The sequence below is a fragment of the Palaemon carinicauda genome, chromosome 6, assembly GCF_036898095.1.
Source record: "Palaemon carinicauda isolate YSFRI2023 chromosome 6, ASM3689809v2, whole genome shotgun sequence".
NCBI classification, from domain to species: Eukaryota; Metazoa; Arthropoda; class Malacostraca; order Decapoda; family Palaemonidae; genus Palaemon; species Palaemon carinicauda.
Genome location: NC_090730.1, coordinates 18,744,238 through 18,771,737, shown reverse-complemented (window position 1 = coordinate 18,771,737; position 27,500 = coordinate 18,744,238). Strand labels below are relative to the sequence as shown.

At 33.2% G+C, this 27,500-nt stretch overlaps 1 protein-coding gene across 1 annotated transcript in view; it reads left to right on the top strand.

The window, feature by feature from the left end:
- Positions 1-27,500, top strand: part of LOC137642042 (GTP-binding protein Di-Ras2) — a 382,440-nt gene that overhangs the window by 317,473 nt on the left and 37,467 nt on the right. The window contains exon 3 of the mRNA XM_068374606.1: positions 18,474-19,066. Coding sequence (XP_068230707.1) covers positions 18,624-19,066 — 443 coding nt within the window. The 5' untranslated portion in view covers positions 18,474-18,623. The remainder of the gene's footprint in view (positions 1-18,473; positions 19,067-27,500) is intronic.

Here is a 27,500-nt window from a genome sequence, read left to right as displayed (position 1 = left end):
AAGTATCAAGTTCTACAACTATGACTTGGGTTCCTGTATTCATATGGTTTAGAAAACATTTCCTTACGTATGAGAGAGAGAGAGAGAGAGAGAGAGAGAGAGAGAGAGAGAGAGAGAGAGAGAGAGAGAGAGAGAGAGGATAGTCGAAAGAATCCATTTATGAATCATAGAGTCAAATCAATGTAATTATAACATGTACAGCCACGAAAATCCTATTATAACGCAAGCAGGCAAAATATTGTAATTACAATACACACAGACTAAAGTAAATTAACAACAGTGGTGCAATTATCGATTTCAGGATGAACCATGAAGTTCAAGAAGATTCGCTACCTTAGACGTAATTCGTATTATTGACAATTTAATGAAATTGGCAATATAAATTATGTAAATTGAGATGAGTATTTTCAGAAGACGTGAACATATATTTCATATAACTAATAAGATTTTCTCTCAGAACATAAATTTGTTAAACAGGTGATTAAAGTTAATGATGAAATACTTTAACTTCAACATAGAGCACAAAAAGTTATATTTTTAGAAACGTCTACTAAATCAAGATTATGATATTTATGAATAAAAAAGGATGAATTTTTCAGGATGAACCATGAAGTTCAAGAGGATTCGCTACCTTAGACGTAATTCGTATTATTGACAATTTAATGAAATTGGCAATAAAAATTATGTAAATTGAGATGAGTATTTTCAGAAGACGTGAAAATATATTTGATATAACTAATAAGATTTTCTATCAGGACATAAATATGTTAACCAGGTGATTAAAGTTAATAATGAAATACTTTAATTCCAACATGGAGCACAAAATTTATATTTTTAGAAACGTCTACTAAATCAAGATTATGATATTTGTGAATAAAAAAGGACGAATTTTAGCATAGAATTAAATTAATGTTATTTGCTATATGTTCCTGAATATAATGAGGACCGCACAGTGTGGCATGTCTGGTATCGGTTGGCCAATTATTGGGCCCAGGTAAGACGACCTTATCTGGTGGGAATACGATCTAGGAACAGGCACCAAGGGCTTTTGTTCAGTAACATCGTATGTAAAGGAGTTTATATACATATCATCTATATATATATATATATATATATATATATATATATATATATATGTATGTATGTATATATATATATATGCATATACATGTATGTGTGTTTATATATATATATATATATATATATATATATGTGCTTATATATATATATATATATATATATATATATATATGGGTGGGTGTGTGTGCTTATATATATATATATATATATATATATATATATATATATATATATATATATATATGTATATATATATATATATGTGTGTGTGTGTGGGTGTGTATGTTTATATATATATATATATATATATATATATATATATATATATATATATATATATATATATATATATATACATTATCCATAACATTAAGTTTTTAAGATGATACATGATTCAATCTAAATATCTATTATACATTTCCATAACATTAAGTTTTTAAGTTATAAAAATCCATTGGATCCAATCAAGGCAACTCTGCTCAAAGAGAGGAAGTTCGTTAAAGTTAAGATTGCATAGCAAACGATCGATGTAACTAATGGAGAATTAATTGAATAAGAACAAAGGAATCCACCTTGCCATGTGAAAGGAAATTTTATTTTTGTTCCTGCGTAACGTTGATATTAGTTTTGTTATCATCTAAACTTAAACAAACAGAGCAACATAGTATATTTGGCATGTAGTATCATGGCCTAGCATCGCTGCCATCTTCGATGCAACAGTTACAATGAATTCTGATTAAATGTCACATAGCCATATCTTATAAGGTAACATTCTCAAGGGTGTGGATCCATGAAAGGAACGAGATGCAGGTGATTCTACTCCTGTAATAACGTGTCACCTCTACAGAAGTGGGTTCCCCCACGCGGGGGAACTATCAACTTGAATTGACCTTGTGGAACCAGTCACTAAAGATGATAGTGAGAGTTACGTGTGAGGTTGATGATGGACACTTCTTAACTTATTCAATTTATTATTTATTGTACGTAGCTTGGCATTAATCACAATACTTTTATCTATATATTACACTACGTCTTTTTACCTCCGCCAAGGAAGTTGGCAGAAGGTTATATTTTACCCCCTCTTTGTGTGTTTGTGCGTGTGTTTATTTGTGAACAGCTTCCTGGCCACAATTTTAATCGTAGAGTAATGAAACTTGCAGGGATTAACTGTTATGTAAAAAGCTGGATATGATAACATTTTGTAGGCAAGGTCAAAGGTCAAGGTCACGATAAAGAAAAATATCCAATTCTCATAGTCATAAGTTTGGACACCGTTGCCACAGAGACTTCAAACTTGGATCAAATTTGAGTGTATGAAAATCCACGCCAATTAAAACATGTTAAGGCTAAAGATCAAGGTCAAGGTCGAGAAAAAGGTCGAGAAATAAGCTTTTGCAGCGGAGGTTTGCGCTCTACTGAGTGCCCCTCTAGTTTTAAAATGTTTTGGTCTGCGTAAACGCCTCTGTGAACGTTGGTGTCCAATTGCAGGATTACTCCCAAGACCTCGTATTTGCTACTTCAATTTCTTCATTTTTTATCCATCACTTGCGTCTTTAAGGAGCAGTGCCGACATAAGAATACCTTAGAAAATAATAATAACAATAACAACTGAAACAGCAATAATAATAATAATAATAATAATGATAATAATAATAATAATAATAATAATAATAATAATAATAATAATAATAATAATAATAATAATAATAATACACAGACTCCAAGTCTACTGAACTTTCTTTAAAAAAAAAAAAAAAACAATATTTAACAGGCAAAACCAAACAATGTGGAATGGGGCATTAACATTATTCTAAAAAAATCATTAATACTGTTGTTACTGTTGAGACAAGAAAAATAACATCAATGGGCTGATTAATAACACTTTATAAAATCGTTAATTAAAAATTGATTAATAACTTGAGGACTAAGAAGTATTGTATATAATTCAAAGCCCTTCTTTTCACCTTGAACCAATATTTTTACTTCTTCATCAGCCAACTGTCGTAATTAGTTTTTGCTTCATAATAATCATTAACAAACTGCAGTACCTTATTCTGCTTAATAGTAATCATTAACTGCAGTATTTTGTTTTTGCTTGATGATAATAATCAACCAAACTGCAGTATTTTTTTGTTTTTTGCTTAATAAGTCATTAACCAAACTGCAGTCTTTTGTTTCTGCTTAATGATGATCTTTAACCAACTGTAGTATTTAGTTTCTGCTTAATAATAGTCATTAACCAACTGCAGCATTTGTTTCTGCTTAATGATAATCATTAACCAACTGTAGTATTTAGTTTCTGCTTGATAATAGTCATTAACCAACTGCAGCATTTGTTTCTGCTTAATGATGATCATTAACCAACTGTAGTATTTAGTTTCTGCTTAATAATAGTCATTAACCAACTGCAGCATTTGTTTCTGCTTAATGATGATCATTAACCAACTGTAGTATTTAGTTTCTGCTTGATAATAGTCATTAACCAACTGCAGCATTTGTTTCTGCTTAATGATGATCATTAACCAACTGTAGTATTTAGTTTCTGCTTAATAATAGTCATTAACCAACTGCAGCATTTGTTTATGCTTAATGATGATCATTAACCAACTGTAGTATTTAGTTTCTGCTTAATAATAGTCATTAACCAACTGCAGCATTTGTTTCTGCTTAATGATGATCATTAACCAACTGTAGTATTTAGTTTCTGCTTAATAATAGTCATTAACCAACTGCAGCATTTGTTTCTGCTTAATAATAGTCATTAGACAACTGCAGAATTCAGTTTCTGTTTAATAATAATCATTAATCAACTGTAATATTACGTTTCTGCTTAATAATATATATTAACGAACTGTAGTATTTAGTTTCTGCTTGATAATAATCATTAACCAACCACAGCATTTTATTTCTGCTTAATAATAATCAGTTTTTTTCTGTTTAATAATAATCATTAAACAACTGCAGTATTTTGTTTCTGTGTAATGACAATCATTAACCAACTGTAGTATTTAGTTTCTGCTAAATAATAGTTATTAACCAACTACAGTATTTTGCTTCTGCTTGATAATCTTACCACATACATCTAATACAATGTTTTTTTTTAAAGATCTGTTCAGCCATAATTTTTCCATATAAACGCAAACCCAATAACCACGGTTGTTCAAGTTTTACGTGCTTCAGTTATCCGCGAAATCGCAGACTTGCCTTTGAAAAATTCACAAATTGCCAATTTCTCTTCACGGTGATTTCTAACTTTTTTCTTTTATGCTTAGATTTTTTTTATAAAGGATGCTGTTGTTCATTATACACGAGATGTCAGGTAGATTGAGCACCAACGAGACAAAGGTGCCTCCAATATTGCTCTGAAATTTAAACAACAGAGAGATAGAAAGGGAAGTATTTATTTATTCAAGTGGCTTCTTCTCTTTCTGTCACCCACGCGTTAAAGGATGATGAAAGATAAATTAACTCTTTCTTTCCTTTATCAAAATTTTTTCTTAAACAATTAAAGCAATCATGAATAAGAAATGGCCATTATTTAAATCTTCCACTCATATCAATCAACTACGTTATTTTTCAACTTACCAAAAGGTGAATTTCCGTAGATCATTAAAGCATTTCAACGTACAATGATTTTAATTCTATGGGTTGTTGATGATTGATCATACGACAGACAATCTTAGAATTATAATTTCTCTGTTTTGTTGGTGTTTCTTCGCCTATCAAAACAATTACTTAGCATTTCTTTATGTATTCACGAAACACAATCTATAGTTCTATGTATTTGCCTGTCCAAGGACACTACCAAACTTAATCTTTAACAAATTTGACCCTTCATCACCTCCCGCTCGTATTTATTTATTTATTTATTTATTTTTTTATTTATTCATCTAAACGTTACGATGAAAACCTGGGCAATTCGTCCAATGGCTTTCTATTTACAAAGCGATGGCCTGATATTGGAGACGTGATTGGCTGGACACCCTTTACGATTACCTTCTTCGGCTGTCAGCTGATCGGAGTGCTTTCGCTATAACTGGATTTTATTAAAGTCTTTCATCTCAGCCGTCGCCTTTGCTTTGAGTTTGGTGCAGAACGAATAACACTTTTCCTTCGGGTCAAATCTCTGTTCTCATGTTTATTTATTACTTCCGACAACGAGGTTGGAAGGTTAGATATTTTGCCCCTGTTTGTCCGTTTGTCCTTTTGTTTGTGTGTTTGTGAACAACTTCCTGGCCACAATTTTACTCATAGAGTGGTAAAACCTTCAAGGATTAATTTTTTAAGTAGAGATGTGGAAGTTATACAATTTGGAAAGGACTAGGTCAAAGACCAAGGTCAAGGTCAATGTGGTTACCTCCGTGACTGGTGAACGCCAGACTGGGGTTTAAGTCCCGCTAAAACTCGTTAGTTCCTTTGGTCACTGCAACCCCATCATCCTTGTGAGCTAAGGATGGGGGGTTTGGGGGAACCTATAGGCCTATCTCCTGAGTCACCAGCAGTCATTGCCTGGCCCTCCTTGGTCCTAGCTTGAGTGAAGAGGGGGCTTTGTCCTGCTCGATATGGCAATGTCACTGTCGCTTGCCTCTGCCATTTATGAGCGGCCTTTACACCTTTAAAAGGTCAGCCGAATTAACTATAACTTTAACCCCAAGTTTGTACAAGGTAGTCGAACACACTTCAAATACACCTACGGTCTAAATTAATTATGGGAAAGGCAACTGGTTTTAAGAAATAATCTGCCGTTGCGGAGGTCTGCAATCTCAGAGTGCTTTTCAAGTATATATAGTTATAATCATAACGCATGTTCTCGAGGGATGCGATTATATGTATTTGTGCGCGTTGATATATGTAATTGTATATTCTTGATAATGTATAGTTGAACAGATTTTCAAATTACTGAAGAAAGTTGAGATATAGAACGCCAGCTAGTACTGGAAACTAGTTACTGAACCGTTAATGCAGTCATGGAAAAATTGAGCGGGTGGATTTAAAATGATGATGGAAATAATTAGGAAAGTGAATTGCAACATCAGTATAAACTTAAAAACTACACTCAACGAATTGAATACTGTAAATTTCCCTGTACCTAATTTATTAAGTTATTCTTTTTTTTACAAACATTTAGTATGCATATGAATATTATGCGAATAGAAATAAAGTCTAACCGTCTGCTGGTCTCCCAGTAACGCTCTTGATGATGAGCACAGACATTTGATTGATTAATTAAAAAGGCTACACTGAATAATGGAATAAAAAAACATTGAACGGAAAACTACGCACATATGTATGAATTTACTTATTCGCATAATAACACATATGTTTATGTATATATAGGCAAACATACATATATAAGTCAATAACAATAACAACAAATGCAGCCGTTTCTAGTCCACTGCAAGACAAAGGCCTCAGATATGGCAATTCATGTCTGGGGTTCGACAAGTCTTTATCACAACGATTGTCAATGCTTATGGATGTGACAGAGAGAGAGAGAGAGAGAGAGAGAGAGAGAGAGAGAGACCTATGTTGAAGAGAGTCCAGTTATCAAGATAAATTCTCTTCTTTTTCCCAACAAAAGAATAGTTCTAAATTTTCATCACCAGTCACCGAAAAATTAGGGGCAAAATTCAATATTTTTTCTTTCAATATAAGATTTTGAATAGAGTCAATGAATCGGAATTGAAATTAGAGGTAGAGAAACGATGATATGTCTTTTCAAAGAAAATTAGAAGTGAGAAGAGTTGAATATCATTTCAAGGTGATATTATATCTATTCAAAGAGGGAATTTAAAAAATATATCAATTGAATATGCAGATGTGGATTCGTAAGATATTTTTATTCTGTGTTCATCGATGGTATAAGAGTCAGTATTATATCATGTGATGACCACTAATTGGAAACCATCTTACTCGAAAACTGAATAGTAAACAGGGTAGATGAATCAGCTTAGGTCGTTCTACAAATCTTAAAAGCATAATATGAATATTTTTGTATAATGTCAGAAAATTGTCCACTATAGTCCATTTCTTTTAGCGATGCAGATTTGCACCGACTCGCAGCGGTGCCCTTTTAGCTCGGAAAAGTTTCCTGATCGCTGATTGGTTAGAATGATCTCGGCCAACCAATCAGCGATCAGGAAACTTTTCTGAGCTAAAAGGGCACCGCTGTGAGTCGGTGCAAATCTGCATCGCTAAAAGAAATTGACTATAGTGGAATTGTACCCTCAAATAATTTCCGAGTTTCTTCAACAAGTGTGTGTACACACGTAGAAACAGATAAACACACACACACAGACACACTAACGGGCACTTGCATACCGTTGGTTATTTGCCCAGTTTAGTTAAAAAAAAAAACATCAGGCTTGGTAATTGTTTGGATGGGTGGCCAGACGGAAAGAGACAGGCCGTTTTGTCAAGTTTGTATTCCTTGAATATCCATCCATGTTGGTGCTTGCTAGAAACCTCTTCCTAATTACCGGAAAGTTCAGAAATGTAGCACTTTTTAATAACACCCCCTTTAATAATTGTGTTAAACACACATACGCATTATATATATATATATATATATACACATATACACATATGTATATATATATATATATATATAAATATATATATATATAGATATATATATATATATATATATGTGTGTGTGTGTAATGTGTGTGTATATTTGTACATGCACATACGCACACTCGTGTTTATATATATATATATATATATATAAATATATATATGTATATATATATATATATATATATTTACAGTATTTATATATATATATATATATATGTGTGTGTGTGTGTGTGTGTGTCTGCTGGTGTGTGTGTAGTGGCTTCTGAAAGCTACAAAGGTAGACAACAGTCATAGCCCGGCATTCAACAGAAATTTAACCCTCGAAAAAAACAAATGAATTTTAATAAACCCTCTCTTGATTGGGATCAAACACATACCGAACAATGCACCCGTTATTTATGATTCACAGGAAAGAGGAAAGACGAGGAAAAAAAGAAATGGAGGAAATAAAAAAAAAAAAAGACTTGGAACAACAATCTCATGTATGACTCGCCGAAGCTGGAGAGGTAAAATCGTATCGACCGTTTGGCTTCTGCTGATGACTAAGTCATCGGGTTTGGGATTTCCTGCCTCGATGCCAGGTCGCTGGAGTTTTTTTTTTTATGTTGGCTCTTTGTTTGCTGTGAAACACAGCATGCTTTGGATATAAGAATGTGATGACCAATTATGTGCCTGGGGGACTTTGAACCTTTAGTGATGTGCGCTCTTTGTAAAGTTATGTTTTGGGGCGTAAATTTGCATGGAGTTAAAGCGAGTGGATGACTGTGTGCACTGGTTTTAGGAGTGTCATGATATACACATTGTTATAAATCATTAATATATTTCGATGTTCAATTGTGATTAAAAATGGAATATATTAATATTTTATATTATTGTCTTTGAAAGGAAGCTTTTTACATCTGGATGGCTTTTAGTTGATAGTAAACATACATACACACACACACACACACACACACACACATATATATATATATATATATATTCTCTATGAAACGAGATAGTACACCAAATTTTACCAGGGCTCCACAAGGCTCTAGATGATTTGTAAGACTCAGGCCTACATGGCTGAAGACTATGAAGCTTGAAGTAGGAAATGATGAATGGAGAAGTAAACCGAGGCTCTTTGCGTCAATAGGCGTAGTAGGAGATGATGATACTTATGATAATGATGATGATGATAATAATGATATGAAGGCAGATAATAATATCAGTGGAACAAAGAAGAACTTGAAGTTAGTACCTGTTCGTTATATCAATAAATCCGGATGAGAAAACAAGCTATGTCGACTGCTGCGTAGCAGAGTGAAGGTGGACCATGCACTGTATATTACAATGACGCAACCAGTGAGTTAAAAGAAATAGTTCATCTTTAATTCGTTATAATTCTATTGAACCTATCCATGTTAAATTTCTTAACGTATGTATGTTGTTTTTCATGGATTTCAAGCCAAATTAAATGGCTAAAATATATTATTCTTAAGAGTCCTATAAATCATCTTTCTTATTGGCACACAATTGCAGCATGTAATATTAGATAATTGCTGAAAATCGTATACAAAAAATAGAGATATTAATTTTTTCAATTTCTTAACGTATGTCTGTTATTTTTTCTTAGATTTTTAGGCAAAGTAAAAGGGTAAAATATGCTAATCTCAAGAATCATATAAGTCATCTCTATTATTGAGACAAAATTACAAGTAAAGTTATATAATTTCTGAAAGTGTTACACTGAAAATAGAGATATTTATTTTCTTAATTTCCTTTTTAAATCTATAATCATACGTTTAATTCCCTTTAGAAAAGGCATTATTCAAATCATTCTCTTTTCTATATCTCGTCACCCTTCCATAAAAAAGAATTGGTATTTTATTTTCTCAATCTCATACAAGCATTCCTTCACAATCTATTGAAGAATTGTTGAAGAATTGAAAGACAATATCATTCCTGGCTATTACCAATATTGTTCAAGAAACGAAAAATTCAAATCCCAAGGATCTCTTAACGTCTAATCCACTCGTCGGGATTCCAATAACATAGAGAAATTGGAATCTGTCCTTTCGTTCCTCCGGCTGTAATATAAGATGTATCTGAGAATGACACTTGCACGTTTAGAACTAGGTAGGAATATATATATATATATATATACCTATATATATATATAAATGTGTGTATATATATATATATATATATAATATATATATATATATATATATATATTTATTTATATATATACATACATACATATATATAAATATATATATATATATATATATATTAATATATGTATGTATATATAAAATATATATATATATATATATACATATATATATATATATATATATATGTATATTCATATATATATATATACTGTATATATATATATATATATATATACTGTATATATATATAAAACAGGGGCGTATAAGTAGGGTGCTCTGGGGTCTATAGCCCCACCCACCACCCTTTTTGTTGAAAACTTATTGTTCTTTATTTAACTTCGAAAAGATGAAAAGAGATTAAATTATATAAACTCAGTAACTCATTCTTCATAAGGATTCCCATTCAAAAGCAATCTAGAACTAGAAAAGTACTTTGAGAGTGCAGACTTTCGCCACTGGAGCATATTTATTGAAACCAGCTTGCCTTTCCCATAATCAATTTAGACCTTAGACGTATTTAAAGTCAGTTTGATAATCATGTGCGAACTTGGGGTTAAGGTTAGGGTTAATACGGTCGACCTTTTGCTCGACCTTGACCTTGACCTTTAACCTAGGACTTTTATAATTGAATAACATCTATGACTCAACATAACAATTAATCCCTGAAAGTGTCACTATTCTATGAATAAAAATTAATAAAATTGTGGCCAGGAATTTGTCCACAAACGGACAAACAAACAAACAGACGAACATGGGGGAAATCCTAACCTCCTCCCAACTTCGTTGGCTGAAGTAATAAAAAATGTTTGTTTACATGCGTTTTCATGTTTGAGTAAGGAATTATTCTTATTATATATATATATATATATATATATACATATAAATGCACAATTTTATAAACATACACACACACACACATATATATATATATATATATATGTCATATATATATATCATATATATTTATATACATATTCATTCCTTTTTTCCTTTCCACACTGGGATATTTTTTCTTGTTGGAGACCTTGGGCTTATAGCATCTTACTTTTCTGAATAAAGTTGTAGCTTAGCAAGTAGTTATAATAATAATAATAATAATAATAATAATAATAATAATAATTGGGCTTTTGATTAACTAACAGCGTATTTACTGTGGACATGAATATGTTTTGGTTAAGTTGGGGCTTTTAACTCTTCTTTTATGATATAAGGATTTGCTCTATTCATCTTTGTGGTACATATTATCTGTATTTTAAATATAATTACCATAATTTAGAACGTATAGGTCAAAAGAAAAATACTGTCATTAGAATTATGAATTTTGGGTGCATCAATTAAAAAAATACCATGAAAGTATGTTTTTTTAGGACCCATACACTCCTCCAAATTTGAGTAGGATCCGAGTATTTCTACTTCTTGTTAAAAGATGGCAGCACACTGAGCAAAGGTCTCTTGATCCATTCACGTGAATGATTCTATGCAATTGGAAGTGTCTGGTAGGTTGATACTTATGTAGAAATATATTTGGCAGGTATAAATTATATTCTGCTCCAATTAAGTAAGCTATTTTTGGGTTAATTTTAAACGAAAATGACGTCATGAAAAGTTACTCAAAGCAAGGATTAAAGAGCTCTACACATTGTTTACTTTCATGGCCGATAGATGGCCTCAGCAGTAGAGTACTAAATTGCTAATTACCCCCCCTCATCCACTCATTATAATTTTTGTTACTTCTTTTCTGTTACTATTTGGGCACACAATTGCTATAAAACAGACGAACGTGAACTTGGTGATTCTTGTTGTCTGGCCACAACTTAATTCTTTGGAAATTACAAGTTTCACAACAAATGTCCAAGAAATATTTCCTAAGCAAACAATCGTTAGTTCAATAACATTTGGGGGTCAGGGGGTCGCCAGATATGCCACATGTACTGAAATCGCTGAGACAATCAATAATTACACAGTTATTTGGTCTAATTTTCAATTATCTTTTTGTGAAACTAAAATATAATTAATATGTTTCATGATATGACATGTATTGTTAGTAAAAACTACGATGAATAACAATATTGCTACATTCCTAAAGGCATAATAACTAGCCCCCTTCCTTACTTCGTACCGAGTTTTACTTTACGCCAATAGATGGCATCAGGGGCACCTTCTCCCAAATAATATAGTCTAACATTTGACGAACACGTGTGTCAAAAAATTGTGGTAGGAACGTAGAGGCTAGAGAATTGGTAGTTGGTAAATTATCCAACGATCGTTTCCTTATTATGAATGAATATTTTTATCAGAAAATGGTGTGAAATTTCTATATGCTATAGGAAACAACCTGAGTTTACTTTTAAAAGTGTTTAGTATTTCCTTGCTTCATCAGAACACATGGATGGTAAGTAATGTCCCTGTACAAATGACCAAGATAACAACTATCAACATAGTTAAGGTTGGTGGGACGAGTTTGGGACAGCGCTGCCAAATAGAATTTCATTGAATGGAGAATATCATTATTCATCACAGATTTGAATCATTTAAGGTGTAATAGTTATATGCCAGAAGGTGCATGACTGTGTTGTAATTTGATGTTCTCATAATCAACTTATCAACGTAGACAAATCGAATAAAGAAAAAGAAAATTGTCACATTTGTATGTCTTCGCCAACGCCTGACTGTTGCGTCATCCACCAGCGAATTTGTGTTTGTTAATAAGGGTGTTCCAGAATGTAAATCAGTTATAAAATAAGCCTTATCGTTATTTCCTTAGTAAATGTATGTATGTGAGTAAAGCTGTTTCTTATTTTGATATAGGTTAATATAATTCATTAAGTAATATATATATATATATATATATATGTATATATATATATATATATATACAGCATATATATATATATATATATATATAGAGATATAAAACATTAATGTTTTCCCTTAAAAGTAACAGCCTGTCTTCTTAAGTCAATGATAGACCAATCATAAATATAAAAAAGCTAATTCTGAAAGATCGTTAAGAGAGAGAGAGAGAGAGAGAGAGAGAGAGAGAGAGAGCCACTTACAAGACAGGGATGCTGATGATATCTGGAAATGAATCAGAAGAGACGTAGTATGCCTATAAGAAGAAGCGCCAATGTTCATATATATAGGTGAAGTGTGGATGTTGCATCAAACTATTAAAAATATATGACAGTTATTTGTCAACATTAATTTTTCTTTAAGTACGTATATTGACCGTGATGCTTTTAAGGAATTTGGAGCTATGTATAGAGTTGAACACGATAGTTTGTAGAGACGGAGATATGTGCATATATGATTAAAATGTCTCCGGGATTAATGAGAATATAAAAAAAGTTTTGCTCGATACAAAAGTTTGTTTCAGAGGAAGGGTTTCTTCAGTAACGAAATTAGTCAGTTTAAATCATTGCCAATAATTCACAAGAAAGGTTTCCTTTTTTAAATTTTTTATTCGATAGGAAGGTTCATAAAGACGATAAGATGTTGGATGCCGAAGAAGGCTAATCAAGATTTTTTAAACGTATTAAAAACGTCTTTCAAATAAGTCACAAATACCCTATGATCGATAGAAATGGGAACAAAGGTTAGGCTGGTCTAAACAGTCAAATGTTTATCCTTATTTCAATGGATGATCGATACAGGGCCTTGGCCAGGCTGAAGCAATTATCATTAATGAAATTTCTTTAAACGTTTGAGATCCCAAGGCAGAGTTAATTCAATATTAAGTGGTAGTTGTAACTTATTTGAAATTATATATATGTATATATATGTATACTTATATATATATTTATATATATACTGTTTATATATATATATATATATATATATATACATATATATATATATATATATATATATACTGAATATGCATCACCAACACTCGTGGTTTTAATGAATGTAAAAATCAATCATAAGGGCATTTAATATCGAATTCTACCTTTGGTAATGTATATCCATTGGAAATTCATTCATAAAAAATACTTCTGGCTGTGCAAGGATTCGAACCTATACTCTGAGCCAGAACAATGCATGCATGGGCGAGTTATCAACAGAGATACAAGTTCATTTCAAGTCCACTGTACATATACCGGTGAGTGTGTGTGTGTGTGTGTGTGTGTGTGTTTCTAGTTTCATCAACACGGACCTGGTTTTTTGCTTCTCATACGAACGTACAATCAGAATCGGTGCCCTAAGACAAAATATGTCAGCTCACATTACCAAGTGAAGAATCATTATTCACAACAGATCTATATGCGATTTTACTAGCAATAGACATTGTTAAAACAATTGAAGAGGGAAGAATATCAAGTTGGTATTTATTCCGATTCTAGAAGTGCCATTGAAACCCCCAAACGATATATTCATAAGAACTAATTTTTGTCACAAATTGAATAGCTCTTCAACAAATTCTATTCTAAAGGGATAATTATTGAAATATATTGGATTTCGGCCCATGTTGGAGTTTCTGGTAATGAAAAGTCATAAATTTACCACAACTCGTTACCAAAATCCCCGTTAAGTACTACGGAATGAAGCATTATAAGGTAATAAAATGGAAAAATGATCGGAATAATGAATCAGAAAAGGATAAATTGAAACAAATAAAACGAATAAAGGGATGAAAGAACAGAGGTAATTTCTACAAGACCAGAAATTGCTCATACAAGATTGACTCGTGGATTTTTTTATGTGCACACCTAACGAATCAGTCCCCAAGTGCAGTGAGTGTGACACTATTTTAACCATCTAACATATGTTTTCTGAATGTACTATTTCTAAAACACAGAGAAGTATGTTTTGGGTTGAATACGTTATCCGATATTTTAACTGATTCTGAATATTTTTCTGTTTTTAATACTTTAACGTGTATAAGATTTAGTAGATAAAATTTGAATCTTTATTTATAGGTTTTAATTTATAATTTATATCTTCACCATTAGATTTAATATATATATATATATATATATATAATATATATACTATATATATGTATATATATATACTATATATATATACTGTATATATATATATATATATATAGTTGGAAGACCCAGGCCTACATGCCTGAGTAATATGAAGTATGAAGTAGGATATGATGAATGGAGAAGTATTAATCTAAATGCCCAAGATAGAGACGACTGGCGAAATCTAACCGAGGCCCTTTACGTCCAAAGGCGTAGGAGATGATGATGATGATGCTAACATATATTTAGTGTTGTTCTATACAGTCCTTATAATATATATAAAAAAAACACTTTCTTGATTTTTTAGGAGTCTGACATCAAACCAAAAATTTTCAAATAATTTCTGAAACTAATTATGCAAGAAATCTCTCTCGTCTCTCTCCTCTCTCTCTCTCTCTCTCTCTCTCATCTGTCGGAATAGGAACAAGTTCTTTGGTATAGATACAGAAAGCCTTTATAGCGTCAATAACGTAAATCAATTACTCTGCGTCATTTCTTTTTATTATCAAGACTAATTTGAGAAAATTTGCTATTTATTTACACATAATTTCAATGACACGGGGGAAGTGGGCGCTTTCTTTGAAAAAAAATTTGCGAAATTATCTTTAAGATTGCTTGGTGATTTCAAAACCATGCCAGAGCTAGCCAATCTTTGGTGGCCTGGTGGTAGCGTTCTTGCATGGTTGTTGCCAGACTGGGGTTCGAGTCCCGTTCAAACTTGTTAGTTCCTTTGGTCGCTGCAACAACACTATCCTTGTGAGCTAAGGATGGGCGGTTTGGGGGGTCTATCTACTGAGTCATCAGCAGCCATTGCCTGGCCCTCTTTGGTCCTAGCTTGGGTGGAGAGGGGGCTTGGGCGCTGATCATATGTAAATATGGTCAGTCTCTAGGGCATTGTCCTGCTTGATAGGATAATGTCACTGTCTCTTGCTTCTGCCATTCATGAGCGACCTTCAAACCTTTTAAACATGGGTTACATTCTTATCTCTACAACTTTCTAATCCGTCTAAACGTTTGTATTAATCCCGTTTACTAAAACACAACCAAATTGATAAAGATAAAAAGGTTGTACTAAAAGCTAAAAAGTTAAAAAAAGGTACAATTATACTAAATATTATCAAAGTGTTTTACCGAAATTTATATTCTATTTTTACACAATAATCCCGTCTCTCATGTCGTTGAAGGCAGATAATTACATAAAATAAAATAAAAAAATAAAAAAAATAATTAAATTTTCATGTAACCATGACAACAGATGAAACATGCCGTTAAAATGCAAAGCATTTTAAAACTAATCCAAGTATATCCTAAGTTATTTTTTTTTTTATCACTTTCTAATGCAACAGTACTGTATTGCGTATACTGATTTAGTCAAAAGACTTTAATCCTTTCAAATATTCTGTTTATAAATGATTTTCTTGTAACATGTACCCAGTTTTGTATCAATAAGTTTTTTATATATATTTTTTATCTTATTTTTCACTTATGTAAGAACTGTTTTTTTTTATGCAGATCTCTCAGAATTAAATGTTTCTTTTGGAATGATTTATTAAAGTTTGAAGATGAAAATATGTAGAATTTCAGCAACGCTCTACGAATTTAATAAGTGGTAGTTAATCGTATCATCACAGTGTTTTGGACAATGGTATTGTTATAAACTTGAAAATAATGTAACTTAATTATAATGACAATGTACCCATCCGCTGTACCTCATGGTTCAGTGAACTAGTGATCTATGTGAAAATCTATAATTTGTATCATAAGTACATATAATAATAATAATTATTATTATTATTATTATTATTAATAGCTAAGCTACAACCCCACTTAGAAAAGTAAGATGCTATAAGCCCAAGGGCTCCAACAGGGAAAAATAGCCCAGTGAGGAAAGGAAATAAGGAAATATATAAACGATATAAGAAGTAATAAACAATAAAAACAAAATATTTTAAAAACATTACCAATATTAAAAAAGATTTTTTATGAATAAACTAAAAAAAAAGACTTATGTCAGCCTGCTCAACTTAAAAACATTTGCCGCAAGGTTGAACTTTTGAAGTTCCACTGATTCAACTTGGTTATTGGAATCACCAAGTACTTCACAAGCGTCGTTAAAGATTACATGTTGCTCTGTTAATACACAACTTGAATTAGCTTTCCTGTTGATTTATGCATCAACTGGAAAGCCACCTTATGGTTGAGGTGCAGGTCTCTTCTCTCTTTTCTTCCTTCGTTGATAATATCCTTGGCTTTCACTTTATTTTTTTAATAAAATGCCACAGGTAACTTAAATTCCATCGTGTTCTATTGATTTTATGAATATAGCCTGTAAATAAAGTTATTTGAGACTTACATTTCCTTTTTTCGAAATTTCTTGTTTTGCAAATTATTCGTGGTACAAACGTTTGAGCTTTGAGAAAGTTTAAAGCTTGTGTCCTCTTAGGTATTTTATGGGAAAGTCCATATTTTCTACGAAAGGGGGCATAAAATTATAAATGGTGGCTGTATACTTCAATATATCGAGTGATTTTAGATTAGTAAATAAATATCGTGATTTGAAATGTAGCACCTACGCTAGTCACCGGCAAGGTTGAACCTTTTGTAGCTGAACTATATTATAAGCTATAACCTTAGCTGGAAAAGCAGGATGCTATAAGCCCAATGGCTCCAACAGAGAAGTTACGAAAGGAAATAAGGAAACAGTTAAAGTGATGCGCCTAAATGTAACCTCAGACAGTACGAGACTATGGTGCAGAGACTATGACACTACCCACGACTAGAGAACAACGGTTTGATTTTGGAGTGCCACTCTCCCAGCAGAGCTGCTTACCATCTCTAAAGTCTCTTTCTCTACTTACCAAGTAGAAAGTAGACAGCCCTTGAGTGAAGAAGAATTGTTCGATTATCTTGGTGTTGTCAGGTGAATGAGGTAAGAGGAGAGTGTATTAAAAAGACAATTCGGTGTATGTGTAGGCAAAGGAAAAATGAACCATAACCAGAGAGAGATCTAATGTAATATCATTTGGCCAGTCAAAGGAGCCAATGACTCTTTAGTGGTAGTATCTCAACGGGTGGCTGGTGCCTTGGCGAGCCTACTACCTATTAGCAATAGCCTACTTAAACTTGCATACACATATTATCAACAATTGGTTATAAAAGAAAAGACTGTGAGGTTTCTCACCCTCGAAAAAAAGGCGGTTTTATTTATGACTGACTTACAAGCGTCTCTCCATAATGTAGTTGATAATTGCATTATTAATGTTGTCATTTCTTGTTTCTTCAGATATTTTCTTTTGGGGACTCACTATATATAATAGATGGATTTGGTCACGCAAAATAGGAGAATGTATATCCAAAAAGAAGCTTGCAGATTTCAAAATGAATGGAATATTGTTCGGGGATCTGGGATTACTTAGTAATCTTTGAGTAATGCCCTAAATTTGTTTGAGATTATGGACCCATCTCTGAAATATTGCCGGAAAACTCATTATGGCTTACAAACATTATGATTGACTGAGTATGACCCTTTTAAAACATTGCTTTGAAGGAGATAATGTTAATGTGCTATAAGAATAAATTCGCAAATTTGATATCGGTAATTATTTTCAGACATTTTATTGGTAAATATCTATGAAATTTAATGTTTCTGATATATCTCTTTCATCTCTTTACTTTGCAGAGGGATTCGATGAGGACTAAAGGAGACCAAATCATCACCACTTGAATCTACAATTCCTCTTCTCGGTTGCCGTGACACCAAGACTCCACGGTGGCGTCACCGGTACATCTCTCGGCGTCGTATCTCAGTCCATCCAATCACGTCTCAGACATGTCTGACAACGAGCATCGCATTCGTCTGGTTTTACTGGGAGGTGCAGGTGTCGGCAAGAGCTCGATCATCAACCGGTTTCTCTTCAACAAGTACACGGACAAGTACAAGAGCACCGTCGAAGATCTCTACAACAGAGACTACGACAACGGCTACATCACCCTGAAGGTGGACATCCTGGACACGGCCGGAGACTTCCAGTTCCCCGCCATGAGGAGGCTGTCCATTGCCAACGCACACGCCTTTCTCATCGTCTATTCAGTGAGCGACAGCAAGTCCTTTCAGACGGTTCTTCAGTGTATTGAGGAGATCAAAGAGCAGAGGACGGACTATGAGGAAATACCCATTGTTATTGCCGGTAACAAGACGGATCTCGAGGTCGAGAGGAAGGTTTTCAAAGAAGATGTTACCGAGTGGATCTACAGACATTTACAAAGATTCAGGTAAGATACCGGCCTTTCAGAAAGGTATTCAGAGTTAAAGAGACACGTACAAACGCACATACTTTGTATCACATTGCATGGTACGTTACAGCATTTTTCGTGAACGACTGATACGAGTATATGATGCATCTCATATTGGAATATTACTATGGGATTGAAGGAGCTTTCACAAGCGGGTTAACCTTAGTTTAGCCGCTTATACACAGTTATCTTAGTTAGGTCATGTAATCTTTGTCAGGTATACACACAAAGAAAGATTTTTTTGTCCAAGCCCTTTAATAATTATCATTCAATTATCTTGTTGGCTTCGCATTTACTTCCGCAGAGTTTATTTATAGGCGAAGTTATCAGTTAATATTTTTTTAAATATTTTTCATGATTTACATATATATGTTTATAAAGTTTAAGAATCTTTACAATCTTACAGTCTTTTGTTTTTTTTTTATTCATTGCTTTGAACTATCAGCAAATGGATATAATGAGAAAATAAATATTATCAAATCCTAATTTAAATATACTAAGTTGTAGGCAGCATCTAATCATAGAATATATGAGAAGTTTTAGATAAAAAATATTGTAATTGTATCAAAATGGAAGGTTTATCAATTTGCCATTTTAAAGAAGAGAATGGTTCCTGTGGAAAATTAAGTAATAATATAAATAGCAATGGCATATAAGGGTAATTTTTCCCCTGCTGCATATGTGAACGTGCTAGAAACTATTATCGTTAATTTACTTAATACTGGTCTTCAGTGCTAATTTATTTTAGCTGTTTGTAGAAGAAATTCTATACCGTCCAAAGATTAAGATAATAAAATAACGACGTTGATTCAAAAGAGAGAGAGAGAGAGAGAGAGAGAGAGAGAGAGAGAGAGAGAGAGAGAGAGAGAGAGAGAGAGAGATGGCTATCATAATTCCAATATTGACATATCAAGAAATCCAGGAATTACATTTTTCATTTCCATTAGAAAATAGTTTTCCAAAGGAAGAAAACATTAATAAGGTTAAGAGGACTTCTAATGAAAAATACAATGCAAAGGGATTGAATCAATTATTTAGTAATGCAATGAGGGAATGACTTGTGACAAGTACCCATCACTTCCGTGAGTCATAAATGTACACACTGTAGAAAAAAAAAAAAAAAAAAAAAAAACACCTAATTTTAATCGGAACTTCTTCGTAAAAATGCATTGGTCTAAACCGTATTTCAGTAAATACAGGTGACCTTTATTTTCACCCTACTTTGTTACTATCTTTTACGGGTTGGTGCCTGTAATATCACTCCTTGACGTCAATATATCCGTTTTTAAAACTGCGAATACCTGGCAAAATTTATTCCAGGATTTTTATCGTTTTTTACGACAAGTTTTTAAGTGAACAATAAACATGAATTAATGAAGCAATAAGAATAATTGTCCTTAACATTTTCATAATTATTCCACTGCTCTATATTGAGGCATATATCCCTTTGGATGTCGCAATACCAGCATGTCGGCGAAATAAACGAAAGAATAACACCCACATGGTTTGGCTTTTGAGCGAATTCGAACGCATGGCTGCCTTACTGACAAGGCTCTCAATCCTGGAGTGTCAGCGGCTTGTGTCCTGGTTGACTTCGCGTTAGAGCTCAGTCGTTTGGGGCTTTTGACTTTGTGACGGGGGATGTCAGTCTCTCATTGTTGCAACTGACGATATTGATTTCACTTAGAGTTAAAGCGACCTTTGTTTAAAGAATTCATGGCGGGATTAAGGCACACAAAGCAGATTTAATGTGAATTGATGCTTTTTTGAGTTACGCAGAATTACGATACGCATTTTGTAATTCGGATGGTAGTGAATATATTTGCTGATAAAATGGGTATTGTTTTATTTTGCATTAGGTAAATAATGATAACTCATACAAGGCATATGTAATGTGTATTGGTGCGTCTTTGAGTTACTCAGAAATTACGATATATATTTTATAATGGTAGTGAATATATTTACTGATAAAATGAGTATTTTTTATTGTTCATTAGGTAAATAATGATAACTCATACAAGGCAGATGTAATGTGAATTGGTGCGTCTTTGAGTTACTCAGAAATTACGATATATATTTTATAATGGTAGCGAATATATTTACTGATAAAATGTAGGATTCTATGTTTTTCATTCGATAAATAATGATAACTTATACAAGGCAGATGCAATAGGCATATTGATCAATTCTGGTTTACTAGAAAGTCACAGTAATTATTCTAGAAATACAATTTTAGAAATACATTTCATTGGGAGTTTTTCTTTTTAATCAATATTTTCAAAGTACATTAAATAAAAAGATTGTGATGATTAATGAATCGTCATTAATATTTTTCACTCAATGGTAATAAATAAACTGTGGAACTCGTCTTGAAAAATTAAAAAAATATATATATTTTTTAGAATATAGATAAAAGAAATACCTTTGTTGGGAATATTGGCGATTTGCATAATCTCTTCCCGAAATGGCATTGACTCATCTATTGTCTATTGTATAGCTGCAGGAAGTCGATAATGGTACCGAGAATATTTTTCCACTTGCTGATTCGCCTTTTTTTGTCCAATACTGAGAACTGAAAGTTATTTTTACCTGCCAAGCAATGGAAACCAGGATATACGTGTTGCATGACAAACACTTGTTATCATCGCCATTGTTATTATTTCTATCAATATTGCTGTTGTTAAAAGGCCAGGCTGCAATGCGAGTTGAAAGAGCCCTCTGTGGAGTTAGTACGAAAAAGAGACCTGTTCGGAAGTAACTTAAATATAAAAAGATGAATTTTGTCTCGAGATACAATGAAAGTTTAAAGTTTAAAGGCCTCTTGTGAATGTAAGAGGCAAGGGATACTGGAAATACCCTAGCTGGAGAATGACCTTGATGCTGACCATGTATACATATGATCAGCGCCCAAGCCCTCTCTCCAACCAAGCTAGGACCAGGGAGGGGCAGGCAATGGCTGCTGATGACTCAGCAGATAGACCTATAGGCTCCCCCAAACCTCCCATCGGTTGCTGACACTACCAGAAACTATCGAGCTTAAGCGGGTCTCGAACCCAATTCCAGCAGAATGTCAGCCAGGGGCGTTTCCAATAGGCCTCCAGACATATAGGAAGTAGAAGGAATAAACTTCAATACCAATCAATGATAAAAATATACTTATCCTAAGATTGTTAAAAACATATTTGAATCTTTCTGTTATCTATTACTTCGCTTGTAGTTGGTTTATTTCCTGGTTTCCTTTCCTCACTGGGCTATTTTCCCTGTTGGAGTCCTTGGGCTTATAGCATCAAGCTTTTCCCAACTAGGGTTATAGTTTAGCTTGCAATAATAATAATAATAATAATAATAATAATAATAATAATAATAATAATAATCTCAGAGGATCAAGGACTAACTTAGCCATCAGCACTACCAGTGAATTTTCTCCAACAATTTCTTAACTAAGTATTGTTCTCTTTACGGACTACTCAACTACGAGTATTTTTCTGTTGACGAACTAATCAACTGCAAGCATTTTTCTCTTTACGGACTACTCAGCAACGAGTATTGTTCTCTTTACGGGCTACTCAACAACATTTTTCTCCTGACGAACTAATCAACTACAAGCATTTTTCTCTTTACGGACTACTCAACTACGAGTATTTTTCTCTTTACGGACTACTCAACTACAAGTATTTTTCTCTTGACGAACTAATCAACTACAAACATTTTTCTCTTTCTGGACTACTCAGCTACGAGTATTTTTCTCTTTACCGGCTACTCAAATACGAGTATTTTTCTCTTTATGGACTACTAAACTACGAAAATTTTTCTCTCTAAGGACTACTCTACTACGAACATTTTTCTCTTTACAGACTACTCAGCTACGAGCATTTTTCTCTACAAACTACTCTACTACAAGCATTTTTCTCTTTACGAACTACTCTACTACAAGCATTTTTCTCGTAATGGACTATTCAACTAGGACCATTTTCATCTTTACGGACCACTCAACTACGAGCATTTTTCTCGTTTTAGACTACTAAACTACGAGCATTTTTCTCTAAGGATTACTCTACTAAGAGCATTTTTGTCTTTACGGACTACTCATCTATGAGTATTTTTCTCTTTATGGTCTCATGCCATTCAACTACCAGTAATTTCCTCTCCAATAGTCAAAGGACATTTCAACTACCAAAGCATTCATCCTGAAGAACAACTCACCCAAGGGATGCTTTCCTCCCTCAGTACAGCTCAGTTACTGATGTTTTCCTCTTTAAAGACAACTAAGCTACCGAATCTTTCCTCTTTAAGGACAGTGCTGCTACTGTTCCTTTCCCTTTAAGGACAGCTTAGCTACCGAAGCATTCTTCTTTAAGGACAGTGTGTCTATTGTTGCTTTTCTCTACAACAACTCGGCTCATGATCCCTTACTTTTTATGGACTATTCAAATACAGTTGTTATTCTTCATGTGGACTATTTAGATACCAAGTTTTCTTCCCTATGGACTATTCAGCTACAGAGGTTTTTCTCGTTAAGAACTACTTAAATAGACATTTTCCTCTCTACGCGCTTTTAAAGTAACGACGCGTCGTTTTCCTCACAAAGGACTACTCAAATTCCTACGTTTTCTTCCATAAAGACTACTCAACTGCAGATCTTTTCCTCCATAAAAATTACCAAAATAAAGACGTTATTCCTCACTAATGCCTGTTCAAATTCCGACGTTTTCTTTGTACAGTGTATTTATAAGTATATGTTGTATGTATGTATGTATGTATGTATGTATGTATGTATGTATTTCAAATAAGCCATATATATTAATACATTACAGTCTGGATTCTCTTAACGACCTTGGGATCAGAACCCCAGGCGAAATCACTCAAAGACTATAGTATCTGACCGGCCGGGTTTCGAACCCTGGTCCAGGATACTTGTATGACATTGACCATACCACTTAGCCACTAGAGAGAGAGAAAAAAAAATGTGTGTATATGTGGATAAATCATATTTGACATATTTTAAGTAAATTTGAGTCATATCCGATGTACTATTCACAATATTCCTAGATGTTTATCAAACCAGAGTAATTTGATGTTTTTTTTTTATGCATAACTATAATTATGTTTATTAATAATTCAATTATTGCATGAGCTCAGCCTTTGCAAAAATTTAAAGTTTAATCGAAATATGAAAGATTAGTGCATGTGGAAAAAGAAAAAAAATGGAATGTGTGAAGAGAAAAGAAATGCAAGAAAAAGTACCACAACTTAAAACTGAACCTTAGAACAATAGAAGGCCTTTTGAAACGATAAAAACGTTGCATAAGTCACAAGGAAACTAATGGTGCATTTTAAAAGTTTTTTCAATACATAGGACGTGAGAATACTTGCAAGGTGCTACTGAATAATGTGTTGTTTTAAGGGCAGCTAAAACTCTCCTAATTATATTTACGTAAAACTTAAAAAAGCAGGTTTAGAGACGTGAAATCTTCTTCCCCCCCCCTCTCTCTCTCTCTCTCTCTCTCTCTCTCTCTCTCTCTCTCTCTCTCTCTCTCTCTCTCTCTCAATTCACTTAGCGAAATTTTGCACACAGGTGATGAGAGAGAGAGAGAAAAAAGTAATTAGTTTTCTGTCTTTATTTTGCACCTATGAAACTCCAACAGAAGACAATGTAACAATATATTTTCAATGAAGGCTAGTCAATTATAGGTATGTCCCTTGTCTTTCCGTGACTCCTTTCTCTCTCTCTCTCTCTCTCTCTCTCTCTCTCTCTCTCTCTCTCTCTCTCTCTCTCTCTCTCTCTCTCTCCTGAGTGCTTTTAAATGATATTGTAGTAAAACGTAGCATGTGGCTAACATAAACTGACACATTAAGCTCAACTGAACACATAATTTTGGTTAGGCGTTATAATTACATGACAGGAAATTTCTTTTTTGAAGGAGAAATTGATCCTTTATCATTGATAGATTTTTGTATTACCTCATCAGAAAAAATAATTCTGCTAATGAGAACTAAGTGAAATTTTGTCTGATCCATTGCCGCCATAACCGATTGATTTACTAATCATTTGTAAGTCTCAAAGACTTATGACCTATTATATCAGGTGCTTTATGACGTAATTGATTCATTTATACATTAGTATACGAAGAAGCGAACAGTCACCAGCGATAAATGTGCAGTTACAAAGGACTAAAACTATTATTATTGTTATTATTACTTGCTAAGCTACAACCCTAGTTGGAAAAGCAGGATGCTATGAGCTCAGGGGCTCCAACAGGGGAAATAGCCCAGTTAGGAAAGGAAACAGGGAAAAATGAAATATTTTAAGAACATTATCAACATTAAAATGAATATTTCCTATATAAACTATAAAAAAATTTAACAAAACAAGAGGAAGAGAAATAAGATGAAAATAGTGTGCCCAAGTGTACCCTCAAGCAAGAGAACTCTAGCCCAAGACAGTGAAAGACCATGGTACAGCTACAAAAGACTAAGACCATCATATGATTAGCGGTGGTACCAAGACTGATCTTTAATTCAAGGTAATTTATTATTCAAGAAGGTGTGGCAACACATGTAAACAAAAATACACCTTCCAGATTTTAACCCTGTTCTATGGAAATCAATAAGTTAGGGTAAGGGAATGTCGAGATAGCTTTTATTTTCTTCAGACACGATCCCTTTGTTAGTGGATTGAAATATATTTGTATTTGGATTTGTAAGATTTTTGCAGTATGATCACTCTGTACTCCAGCTCGTGCTTAACATATAATTAGTGTTCCAGATGAATGCAAGTGATATTAGCTGATCCTCTTTTTGATGTCACAGTCAGATCATTGCTTAGTAATTATGATATTCATGCCAAATGTTTGCAAGAACATTGTATAAAGATGACTGAGAAGAATTAATATTAGTTTGAAGGATGGAGATAAGTATGGAATATTTAAATAAAGGTAAAAGAGCCTCTAATGCTAGATGTAAGGTGGCTTTTAAAACGTTTCATCGGACACTCGTAATGAAAAATTTTTAATAACTGAATGGATTTGAAATTTAACAACTATTCTCATGAGGCAGTGGATTTTATCTATACATTCCGTGAAATTGAATATTTATTAAACTCATAACTGAATGAATCGCAGACATGTTCGAAAGATTACTAGGGGTGTTTGGTTTTGAGCGATTTCCGAAGTGTTTAGGAATTTACACACTCTAATACAGCATTGCTTAAAAGGTTCATTACACTCATTCAAACGTTTTCAATAGTACGATTCATATAAAAGGCATCCTTGACACAGTAGATATATGAAAAGGAATTATAGCTTCAGTTTTATTAGTAGTATGAGTAATTACCTCCTTCAACGAAGTTGGAGGTAGGATATGTTTTCGCCAAAGTTTGTGTTTGTAATTTGTGTGTGTGTTTGTTAATCAACAGCTTGCTAGCCACAATTTTAATCGTAGAATAATGAAACTAGCAGGGATTAAATGTTATGTAAAAAGCTAGAAATGATTAAATTTTGGAAGGTCAAGGTCAAAGGTCAAAATCACGGTCAAGCAAAATGTCCAATTCACGTAATTAGCCGTAGGTTTGGACATCGTTGTCACAGAGACTTCAAACTTGGTTCATATCTGAGTATATGAAAACCCACGCTAATTAATATATGTTAAGGTCAAATGTCAAGGTAAAGGTCGAGCAAAAGATCGAGAAATAAGCTGCCGCGGCGGAGATCTGCGCTTGCCTGAGTGCCCCCCCCCCCAGTTTCATTATGATATTTTATTACTCTTGTACATTAACCAATTAACTTTCATCTACAAATTACCCATTTTATTTCATAACGTACATCAAGACGTTACTTCTTTTTAACTAGATAGATACCTTGTCATATTAAGGAATGCCCAAATGCCAGATGTCAGCGACTAAGAAAATATTTAAACTAAGTTATAATTTCATCGAGTATTATGTTTGGAAAACGCCTACACTTACTCCATTTCTGTTGATATAATATATTTCCTGTGCAACTGGAACTGAAAGAATAACCTGAACATAGACTGTTGCAATATGCAAGCTGGTATCTCATACTTGGTTCGCAGCTAGAATTCAAATGGACGACTGAGAAATCAGACCGAAGGAATCTTGTATTCCATTTGCTCTGTGGATTAAATGAACAATTTAGTATTTTCTGGCTGGAGAATATATGAGATATAAAGCCAAAGTTCCAGTTACTGGAGACCAATTTGCCTTTTTTTTCATTCCTTTGTTTTAATCGAGAGATTTTGTGCCTCATTTCCATGTAGAATAGGATGAATTATTTAGTATCCGCTGGCTGGAAAAATAGAAGTGACGGAGCTATTCCATTTAAAGGGAAAATTGAAATCACAGTTTGAATGTTTCACTTAAGCAATAAAACAAAAGAGATTTCCCATTCCATGTGAT